Raw genomic sequence first — 12,498 nt, forward strand, 5'->3', positions numbered from 1 at the left:
GAGTACTCTACAAAAAGGCATTTGTAACTTGTTCACATTGATTTATTTCATGTTGTTGCTTGATGCTTATTCTAGGATGACTTGGGCGGGTCTTCTAAAAGGAAAAACTGAAACAATTGAGAAGTTTAAGACATCCAACGCCTTAGTAGAGATTGAAACAAGGTTGTGAGGCAATATTTTGGGATATTGGAATTTTATAAAGCATTGAAAGTAATAGAATGTGAATGGAAAACTCATTGAATGGGGAGAATAGAGGAAATTTAAGTGGAAATGGAGGGTTTAAGCTATGGGTCAAAATTGGGCCTTTTCAAACTATTTTTGAAATTAATTATATATTGAGATTTTATTTCCAATATTTAGTTAAACTATTTAAATTAAGTATTGGGTAATGTTTAAAAGGCGGTAATGATCAAGGGATCAAGAAATTCAAATCACTGTCAAAAAATATTAAAGATGGATCAAAATTGGTATTAGAATTTTTTGGAAGATAAACTTAAATTGTAAGGCCCAATATTTAATTAAAATGTTGGAAATAATTGAATTGCTTATGTGAAGAAAACCCACTTGGTAAAGATAAATGTTTGAACAAGGAAAGAAGGCATAAAAGGTGGCTTTGGGAGAGTACAAGCAGTAGTGTAAAGTTATGAACAAAGCATGAGGGTTTTGAATCGAAAGAAAATTTATATGGATAGAAAATGTCTTTTGAGAGAGAGATGAGCTTGCAAAGAGTTTAAAGAATCAGAGAAGGGAGGTTTGAAAAGTTACAAAGATTTTAAAGGAATCGATTATGACATTGATTTGAAATCTGAATGAGGTGCAGAATGGAGAAAGGTACTTTCTAGAGAGAAAGTTTTATATTCAGGATCTAATGAGTTTAAATTTTATTCGAAGTTTTGAATGGGAAGTAAGGATGACTTTTATTTCAATTCCTTGCATGTGCTCATGTTTGTATATTCTATTTTGCAGGCAAAGAAATTCTTGACATTTGAGGAATACACTCTAGTCAAAGAATGGCAGTTCCATGTTAAAGAAATCCAAAGTTTTGGGCAACACAATTCAAGGTATTCAATGTCCAAATATCAAGATCAAGTGCATGTGATGTCTTGGATTCTCTCTGAAATTCCCAGACCATAATCAAACAGTTGTACATAAAGAAATAATTAAATTACTGAATCATCAACAAAGAAGTGCAATCCATTTTCAAAAGATGGAATCCTTAAGTGAGTAAATAGAGGTAAAAATTTGACAAAAGGAGAAGTGATCAAGCTTGGAGATTGGTGGGTCACAAAATGAGGAAATCACGATACCCAAACATCTTCGTTGGTTAGTCAAAGGTCTCCCAGTCAAATTTCAGCATTCAAGGAAAGGATTCAAGGATAATCTATTCAATGAAGATAGACCATTTAATGCACAATGAACACGTGCAGTGGTCATTCATTGCACCCCACTCTCTTCCTGAGCAAGTATACATAGTAGCATTTATCCCACTACAGCAGTGGATTACTTTTTGCTTTGATGTAGATTTCTTTTTCTTTGCCCTAACCCTAATTAGGGCTTATGTGGCATAATTTGGGCTGTCGGTTACTATTTCAATCCGGGCCACTCATTGTATTCGAGGACCTGTATAAAGGCCTCACTTCTCATTTGTAAGCAGTGGATTTTGAGATTGTTGCTATGAGCTACTGAGACAATATAATTTTCATTGAAGTTTGGTGAATACTTGAATCATTTTAGTGCTTGCTAGTCGTTCTCTAAATTCCCTCATTTAGATTAGGTTTAGTAGTAAAAGTGTTGTGATTGCAATGGCAAATATGATGCGGTTTTGATTCCTTTGGTTTATACTTTTGACATTTTACTGATTCTAAATTGTTGTTCAAAATTAGTCTGAAGTCCAAGTATGACTTCTATCATTCACATCAATTGTTCTTTATGATGGTGTTTGTGATGGTATGAAAATATTTTGCATAACCTTTAAAGATTGCACCAGTTCACTTGTAGTATAACTTGGCGAACCAAAGCTTGGTAATTGAGGAACTTGTCCACCAAAGAATAACCTGTTGTTATCATTACCCTTAAGAATCGAATAGTTTACCCTTTCATTTTTGCATTATTCTGTAAAAATCCCAAAAAAGTACTTCGTTGCAACATCATTTGATAGCTCCCAACTCCAACATGATTTGACACTAATCTGAGAGAATATACGTAAGGACCCGTGTGATCATCAGCAAATCACATCGACCATCAAGCTTATCCATGGTCAAGACCTGGCATGAAAGGAACCTTGGAGTCATCGTATGATCTTCTCGCAATCTTAGTATACACAAGACTCTATTCAAGAGAGGATAAGATACCTTGATATTTTGTTGTATATTTGGGCGAGACATAAAACATACATCAATAGTACCTTGGACCCTCAAACCGGGTCCAAAACCGGTTTTGATTCACAAATCAATTCGTGGAAGACTCAAGCAGGGTCTATGTTTGACCCTATGGGTCTGTCCAAATTTGTGGATCCGCGGATCCAAACAGGCCCACAAGATCAAGCATGGACCTTGCTTGGATCTGCCATGGAACCAGGTAGCCTCTTGCAGACCCGAGGGAATCCCGCACAAGCCCCCAGGGACCCGCAGGCCAAAGCATACAAAGGCAGGCCCAAACTTTATCACAATTATTTTTTATTTTTATTTTTTTGCCTCAAACCCTAAAATGGCCCTTATATGTGGAGCCTCCAAACACATTTCATTTCACATTTTCTCTCTCCATCTTACTTGTGGAACCGGTTTGGGTTCCAATGAAGATGATGATCTACCACTTGCAATTGCTCAAGACCCCACTGGTCCGGAGTTTTGATAATCCATTTGATGATTGATGAACACTTTCATGATTCATGAATGTTGAATCATCTTTAACAAACTTTAATGAACTATATTTTGAATTTTCATTTTGTAATTCAATAATTCATGTGATAATTTTATTTAGAATCCTGAGCATAGATCAATGACCAAGTATTTAAATTTTTTATGTTTATCTCTGGCATTCGGCATTGATTAATGATCAAGCATTATAGATTCATACTATGAAATGATTTAGTTTTATAATTATGTATATTTCTCTTCTTCTTTTTTTGTATATGTATATATATATATAACACAAACCCATATGAAACATAATGATAAAAAAATCACGAATCCATGAACCGGATTCTTGTACCAAAGTCCCAAATCCACAACTTAGCTCTTTATGGATTAAAAAACCATAGAGGGCTTTGTATTCTAGATTAGATAAATACTTACAATTAACAAGGATTCAAAAGAGATGTAGCATACCATCATCTGACTGTTGAAAGGGGGAGAAATTAAAAATTACAGGCCCCCATGAAAAAGACACATAAAAGAGAAATGACAGCAGATAATAGAGTGGCTCATGAATTTTATAGAGAGCTAGTGTGACAAAAACCTACCAAAGGGAAAGACAGTGAGCAAGGATAAATATTAAATAAAAGAGATTGCTGACTATCAATACAAATGATGGATGACAAGAATTGAAGGACAGTCATAAGTATGCTCTAAGTAGTCATGGCAGAATCGAAGTACTCTACAGATTTAAATTAACAGAAGATGAGTTAAATAAATTTAGAAGACGTGCAAAATGTCAGAGAACATATGGAGAGAGGTTCTCAAGAGTCAAACACAAACTAAAACAATCATGAAGACAAAAGACTATAATAGGTATAGGAAACGTGTACAATTTAAGCAGAGATTAAATGAACAAGAGGACAGTTGGATAGCAATCCCTGCCATACTCACAGTTTTGAAGGATGAGTTCATTTTTGTGTGATTGTGATGTCAAAAAGCCAAGGCCATGTAATGCATGGAGGAAACAAATGTTGTGGCATCCAATCAAAGAAAAAATGCCGCTGCATCTGCACGTTCAGGGTATCAAGAAGCCGTTCAATGCAAATATTTGTCTAAGGCTGTTGAAGAATCATATGATGGAGTTGATTGTGGCCATTATAGTTTGTACTTATTGCAAGCTGTCATAATATCGTTTTGAAGTGCATGGATCTTTTTGCACATACTGTAGTTGCAGTTATGGGAAAAGCGTACAAATTCAAGGTAATTCTTGGCTGCCAAGAACGGGACCTTTGCATGGTGAAGATCAATGCAGTTGTTTGAAAACAATTTAGAGTCGTGTATTGAGTTCCCTCATATCCAGTTCCCGATGATAAAGTTGCAGACAACTTTGCATCAAGTAGAGAACAAAGTGTAAGCCACTTCTCAAGCTATGCCTACAGCAAAAAGTCATGCATAAAGGAAGATTGTCCACTAAAGAAAACCCTGTCAAGAAAGAACATTCACATTTAAATTCGTAGATGTGTGTCATGCTTCTAATCCTCATCTTAATATGTAGGAAGCTTGTCCTTGCTTTGACTCGGAGATATCCATGATATCATGTAAATGTTGCTTAGTCAATTTGGACCTTTGCAAGTACAAGTGATACCAAAAGAGAGATCGATTTTCAGATTGATAACTTTTTGTCCTTTCTAAGGATAAGAGAATACTTATGGACTGGCCAGTTTCCAACTCTTGAGTTAATTATTACTGAGTTATTAAATATCGGCACACAAGCCCGAAGAATACTAGACAAAAAATTGTTCTCGCACTTTAAACGATGGTGTCAACCTTATGATATTAAAGACTATATTAACCATGTGGAGAATAACAACTCTTCAAGGAAGTCATGGTAGTTCAAAGTTGGACATAACAAAGATATTTAAAGAAACATCACTAGAGCAGAATCTTCAATTCATTAAATATATCAGAGTAACACAGCAGAAGCTAATTACGAGGAGGATCTAAGGATTACAAATCTCCAAGGGGTGAATTGGGATGTTCATATTGGCAAAAGATTAAGTTGACAAGATTAAAACCGACATTCCTTGAGGAGGGCAGGGCGGGCAGTAATGTCCCCTTTTTAAAATGGGATTTATTTATAATAAATTAAAATTTAATTAAGTTAATAAATGGTCAAAAAGCATGAGATCATTTGTTTGGAAAGAGATTATCAAGCAAGGAAGAAAGAAACAATAAAAAATATGAATGAAGGAAGGATCAATAGAAAGGAATGGTAAAAAAATAAAGTGACTACTTTAGCGCAAATATAAGACACAAAGATTTAGCATGGTTTACCCAATCCTTGGGCTATGTCCACCAAACAGCAAGTCCAATATTATTATCCAGTGATTTCAACCTGATTACAATCTGCAACCCCTTGTAACTAACCGCCGCAAGAAACTACTAAATCTTCATACATTATAAAAAATCCCTAACCCTAAGGCATTTTATACTAGATTTATGTCACTTGCAAAATTAGGGCTAGAATATTCTACCCAATAGAAAATTAACTCCCGCCGCCTTTTTACAATAGTAAATTCATTTTTGCCTTTGGGGGCATAGCCCCTCGACCCTGGCCTGTATCGCAACATGGAGTGCACCTTGGGCGCTGCCCCAGAACCCTGTAGAGGGCATTGCCTCTTGACCCCAAGCATGTAGGCGCTGCCCCTAAGCCCTCATAGAAAAATCTAGGGGGAAACTGTGTCGAATGAAGTGGGAAAAATTAACCTCTGAGTTCGATTAGGCTGCACATAACAACATGAATGTGCTCTTTCAAAGGGCAAACATGATGAAGAGGTATGACCTATCCCTCACATTGGAAGATATAAAGGGAAGAAGGTTTCATTTGACAACATGCAAGAGAGAATAATTTGGAAAATAACAAATTATTCTCAAAATGTAGCAAAAGGGTGGTGACTCAAGTCTTATGAAGGTTTCATCAATGAGGTATAAAAGAGAAATCATTCCAAGTATTCAAGGATCACTTATCATTTATCTCTCATCAATACATTAAATCAACAATCACCAATCATTGAATCGACACTCAATCATCACTCGTGAATTCATCATAAGCAATCATCAAGTATCAAATCAAGCATACAGTCAATCAACAAATCATCAACATAAATAATCAATTCATTCAATCAATCAAGCATGCAAACATCTATCATTCCAACATCAACTATTCAAACATCAAAAAATCTAACATCAAATCATCAAATATCAATCAAAGACATCAATCATTCAAGCATCATTTAAGATCCACTCATAAATCCTTAAAGAAAGGCCAACTAAGAGCAATCAAGCAATCAACAATACTCTAGAAAACTCCTTGAGCATTAAGATTTGAATTTAAGAGTGTCTTGCATATCGGAAGGATGACACAACTTCAAAGTCCACAATAGGTGAGAATATGGCCTCCTCTCATGCTCTTATCAAGTACGCCAACCCAAGATGGGCCGAGATTGGATGACCAATCAGACTTCTATGCTTGTTGTTAGCCCCTACTGATAATGTTGTTAATATATGTAAAAAATTCATATCAGTTGTAATGTTTTCATTGATGTCAAACCTTAGTTGGTGAGACATTACGCTAATTTAGAAGAGTGCCATATCATTTGATTGATGAAGAGGATTTGAAGAAAGTATAATGATGTAAGTAATGATAAGTGTATAGTATTCAATGGGCACTTGAATGAGTTGGACTATGATAGTATATTGTTGATCTATTGTTTTACATGATTTGATTAAGTGTTGGAATCATGTGTAAACAAGTTGCACCCAACTAGCCAAGTTACACTAATCAACTAGGTGAAAGAATAATCCCAGTATTAACCGAGCTACTACAGTTGCCACCGAGCACCTAATGAAATGAGAAAGAAGTGCAGCGTTAACCAAGCAAAGTTAGTGTTAACCGAGCCTACTATTGACCGCGCAAGACATAGTGTTAAACGAGCATGGAAAAGATGGAATCCAAGGCCGACATTTGATGAAAATTAAGAAAGTTCAAGAGGTCTAAATGATAAGGACGAAGTTAGTTTTGAGATCAACAACTGGAGCAATTCAAGTGAGATCTGATGAAGGAGATTTACTATTTTTAGAGTGAGCACAAAATTTCAGGTGGAAGCATATTAACCGAGTGACTAGATTCAATGAACCTGAGCTAAATGACGATCTAACGAATGTGTTTAAGTGGCAAAACGGATGGATTAGATGCAAAGGTGAAGCTAGAAGATTACTATATAAGGGGTGAATGCAAAGTTCATTATTGCTGATCAAGTTGAAGAAGTGGAAGAAGTTGGTAGCCAAAGGATAACCGAGTAAGCTGCATTCTGAAGATCAAGCAAGAGAAATGCTAAGTGAATGAATAGTTGAGTGGGTCAGCCAGAGAAAAAATCAAAAGGATTGACAAAAGAAAGATATAGAGCAGAACAGAGATCTGAACAAGCAAGGTAGTGCTAAACCTAACAGATCATTTCACTATTACATTTTAATCTATGTAGCAAAAAAATCTCTTAATCGAATGGACCTAACAGTCTTATGAAATCCTATATGGTAACATTCAATGGTAATGTTTTCAAGTCCTTTAGAGAAGGCCACTCTATAGAAGTTTCATAAAGTGATATGGTCCAAGTGATCTTTGGTGAAAATCCTCTAACAAGGTCACATGTAATGATGTGTATGTAACCTTTAACAAGGTAGGCTCCTAACAGAACTCACTTCAGAAGAGTGAAATTTTTGGGTTGTCAATTCCTAGGTAGTTTTTCCCTTTACAAGGTTTCCACATTAAATACTTGTGTCAAATTGTGTGGATGTTTATTACGTTACATGTTATTTTCATTTTTATTGCTTATTGTTGTAAGTTGGTAGAAACTGGTAAAAACTGAAAGTTAAATTTGTTATATGGTAAATGAAGGAAATGAAGATTGACAGTTCATTGCAAAGTATGAATCAGTTTAGGTCGTAATGTATGATATGTTTACCGAGCTGATGAATTGAAAGTATATAAATTTAAGATTGTGTAAAGTAATTTAAAGGACCTGAGGATAATTGATTCACCCCTCCCCTCTCAGTTATCTAACACTTGTGGGCCAAGAGGTGGAATGTACGGTCCACCCTTCATGTTCTTGGGTTTGATCAAAGAGGATGCCCCCTTACATACTCTAGGAAATATTGAGGATGACCCACCTGAATATTGCTATTTATTGATATTTGCAAGTATTTATAAGAAATTCACAATATGATTTGTTATGACGAATACATTGTGATGCATTGATTCCAATATGAATGATGCTATGATTCATTAATCCGAATATACTAATCTTGGATGAGACAATCTGGAGGAAAGCTAATGCAGGAAAATCATGATAAGTTCTATCTTTTGAATTATTCTTAGAATTTGAAGTTGAATATTATAATGAAATGTTTAAAGTTTTGACAAAATTATAGTAATAAATATATTGTGATTCTCAACATAAGTTGGAATCGTTGTAAGTTGGAATCGTTGTAGGGCAAAAATCAAGAATATACCAAGAAGAGAGATTGCATTGAATGATGCCTGATTGTTGATCATATTATTTTAAATTGTTGATATTACAATTGGAACAATTACTACCTATTGTGCCATTCAAGATGTTTTAGTTTGCATTTAAAAAAATATTTTTTATTTTATTTCTTAAGGTGATTTTGTTTAGTATGTGATGTTCTATGACATACGACACTTTAATTCTTACTTTTATGTTCAAAAATATATATGTATTTAGAAAACCAAACTTCAAAAAATATTTAGTCAAATCCATTAACTAAAAACTTGTGAAAGAAGACCCATATTTAAATGAAAACATTAATTTAATCACATTATTATAAATTATTATCTATCAATTATCAATTGTTTAGTATATTCTCAATTCCACATTTATTATTTAAAGTTCTACATAAATCTTCCCTCTTGTATCTCAAAAATTTACTATGTTCCCCGAGGATGCATACCCAGCCTAAAACCAGGAGTTTCAGAAACGGGGACATCCTGGGGACAAGGGGACGAGTATGGAACGTCCCCCAACCGTCCCCAAGAAAGGCAAATTACCAGGGGACGTCCCCAAAACTTGGGGATGGCTGGGGAAAAAAGGGGGACGGCTGGCTGTCCCCAGTACGGAGAGGGGACGCCTAGACGTCCCCCAACCATACCGGGTATGGCCAGCCGTCCCCAATTTTTTTTTCAATTTTTTTTTAAATTATATTTTTTTTAATGCAAAAAAATTAAAAAGTGAATATTAAAAAATAATTTTAAGGCTCCTTACTAGGTGGCCAAGGTGGGCCCCACCCCTCCAAATGCGATAGAGGTAGAATAGGAGCAGCAGTCTGCTTCATTTTTCTATGTTATGTTTTTTTATTTTATATTGAACGTAAACATGATTATGATACATTGATACTTATTACTTTATGGCAGCCCTTCAGCCTTTGGGCGTATAACTTTAGGCATATTTAGATTTAGATTTTCAGATTTATCATGTTTATCATTATGATATTGTTCATTGATATTGATATGCATTTTGACAATTGAGAACTGAAATCGGATATTATTTCTTAGATGGCATTCAAATGTTGTATGTTATGGTTCTATAGTGTTTAAAATTTATTATTAAAATGACATGCTTTGTGCTTAGTTTCATATGAATGACATGTATATTTGCAAATTTCAATGTACATTTTAAAATTTTCCTATATATATATCTTAGTTTCATATGAATGACATGTATATTTGCAAATTTCAATGTACATTTTAAAATTTTCCTATATATATATATATATATATATATATATATATATATATATATATATATATATATATATATATATATATATATATATATATATATATATATATATATATATATATTGCCATCCCCGTTTGTCATCCCACCCCATCCCCAAAATCGCAAAAAAAAATTGTCATTCTAGAAACCTGTCTCGCCATCCCCCGTCGTCCCCGTACCGGAAACTCGGGGGAACATAGAAAATTTATAAGTATGCCATCCCCACATTCCCTATCCCCCATCCCACAAACTAGGAGAAACATTAGATCCACAAATAATGCATTTAAACTTATATCATTAGACATCTGAACTTCTTGCACAATTTCATATTGCACCCAACTTATATCTGCTTAATTGACCAAAATGCCTTCGTACAAATGGATTGGCAAGATTTCAAATACTCAAATGTTGGTAATGAGGCCAATACTCCCATAAGTTGTTATGCAAACAATACACAAAGTAAATAGGGAAAAAGATTGCCCTTATAGACTTCCTCAATTCATGTCTTGTATCAGAATGGCATCAAAATTGCTCTGACCTTAATAAATAGATACCTTTTATATGGAGTTTGCACAAAGTTTAAAAACAAAAGTAGCGTTGATTTCAACACTATTTTGTTTTCGCTTACCAGTAGGAAAACAATCATGATTTTCTCCAACAACAAAAAGCAAAACCAGCATAAGTTCTACTTTGAAGGCAACATTCTTGAAGTAGTGACCATATACAAGCACCTTTAGATTGACTTCAACAACAAGCTTGGGCGGGGGGGTGGGTTGCAGAACGAAAAGAAATTTGTGAGGCTGTAAAGATTTATTTTCTCTACAAGATAGATGGAGTGAGGCAAAGTTATGGGATTGGAAAACTGTTCAGATACTTTTTGCGCTGTTAGTGCTTTTCATGGTGCTTTGTGGGTGTGAATTGTGGTACTTTTTGCGCTGTTAGTGCTTTTCATGGTGCTTTGTGGGTGTGAATTGTGGTCTAGTAGCACCTCAAACTCAAAGTAGAAATTTTTTAAAATGCTCACAAAAGCCTCATCACTAGCGAGTTCAAAATAAAAAGCTTAATTCCTTATGAGATAATGCTTTTTGAAATGGCGGTCGATCCTATTGAAGCAACTACTATGGTGCATCTCATAAGAATTTTAAAAAGAATTGAACAAATAGAAGTTAGTCGATGGCCTAAGGTCATATCCAACGACACCATGATCAAAAGAAAAAGTGCATGGATGAAACAGAAAAGCAAACGGATGACTAAATGGAATATTTACTTGAATGCTTGCTTCACAACTAGCAAAAAGATAGATCATAAAAGCTTTTGTTTTACATAACTTTCGCAAATGTATATTAGGAAAAGTCTTAGGGTGGAAAAAGAAGTATTATCTTGAAGAGTTCAACCCATGTGTGATCATTGACAAAATGCATATAAAGCAGCCAATGTTCTGTTGAAAGCCAAGATTCTTGTTACTTAATTAATTAAGAACCAACTCTTATCAACTCTGATGTTAAAAAGAGAGGTGGAAAAAACCTAATGAAGCATGAGAAAAAACTTTAAAAGGGCGTGTAACTTTTGCAGAATTAGAAGAACACGTTATTATGGAGCATGATACCTTCATGGGCATCAGGAAAAATGGAAGTTAATATAATGACAGCTGTTTCTTGACACAGTTTACTCAGCAAGGAGACAAGACAGGGATGCTCATTATCCCTTTCAATAGATAAAGGATTGATGTGCAGAAGACCAATATAATAACGCTAGCTGTCCCATAGGCTATTTGTATCTTCATGAACGTTAAAAGATTGATTTAACAAAAGTTATTTCCCTTGCTTTCCAATAAAGCTCCACTCTAGGCAGAAGTCTCCAACTGTCTAATTTTTAAGATGCTCGGCACTATAACAATTCGCAAGCAATGTTGACAAACAAGAAGTTTTCACAATGAAAATTTTGTTTATTTCAATCAATGGAAACAGCCCTAGCTGAAAAAATATAAATATAAAAGAAAATTGAGGTCCTTTCGTTGAATTTGGAATCAAGAGTAAATGTACAGTTTAGACCCACTTAAGAAATTTTGGAGTAGCCAACTGGGCTTGACCACGAGGAGACAGATAATTGCGGTAGAAACCTGCTTTCACTTTCACTAATTCTCCTTTTTGACCCACACTAGATACATCCTCCGTCAATACAATCTGATACAATATCAGAAGAAAGACACGTCAAAATTCAAGAACTGAGAAATGCACAAACAATTAATAGCCCGCGTTGAATAAGAAATGAAGCAGTTGAGTCACCTGACGAGTCTTGGGCGCTTTCTTGAATGCAATAATAATTGGGTAGGAATCAGAGCGTTTTGGCTTGTTGTATAAGCCCTGCGAGAAATAGAGTCGTGTCATTTACACGGAGATTGAATACATTTTCAAAAGACTTAGCAGAGCAATAACAAGAGGACATACCAGGTTTAGTTTAGTTTGGCCTGTTAAATTTCCGAGGCAATGGGAAGAAGATATTGCCATTGAGACGGTCCTTTTTTCTCCTTTCTGCAACTTTGCTCGCCACGGCTTCACTTAAAATGCATACTTGGTTCTTATCCTTTCAGTTTGAACCGTATGTTTTACCTTTGTGGCAAATAAAGCAAGTGTTTCACCTAAGAAAATGTGAAAATGGTCGTCTAGAATCTCAAATAACAACGAAGAATGGCTACTTACTTTTAGGCTGGATTATCGTCGTTTTGATGGAGGGTAATCTACTAATACGAAGATTCAAATTACAAAAGGTGAGGGTCAATTTTTTGGTTT

The 12,498-nt window shown here is 34.9% G+C and overlaps 1 protein-coding gene across 1 annotated transcript in view; it reads right to left on the reverse strand.

Moving 5' to 3' along the window:
• Positions 1-12,259, reverse strand: part of RPL9 (ribosomal protein L9) — a 91,989-nt gene extending 79,730 nt beyond the window's left edge. Inside the window, exons 1-3 of the mRNA XM_089816362.1 lie at positions 12,157-12,259; positions 11,995-12,072; positions 11,765-11,892 (exon numbers count right to left, since the gene is read on the reverse strand). Coding sequence (XP_089672488.1) covers positions 11,765-11,892; positions 11,995-12,072; positions 12,157-12,216 — 266 coding nt within the window. The 5' untranslated portion in view covers positions 12,217-12,259. The remainder of the gene's footprint in view (positions 1-11,764; positions 11,893-11,994; positions 12,073-12,156) is intronic.
• Positions 12,260-12,498: the final 239 nt, after the last annotated feature.

Source organism: Cupressus sempervirens, chromosome 1 (assembly GCF_028749045.1).
Source record: "Cupressus sempervirens isolate cs-2001-9-10 chromosome 1, ASM2874904v1, whole genome shotgun sequence".
In the NCBI taxonomy this organism is placed as follows: Eukaryota; Viridiplantae; Streptophyta; class Pinopsida; order Cupressales; family Cupressaceae; genus Cupressus; species Cupressus sempervirens.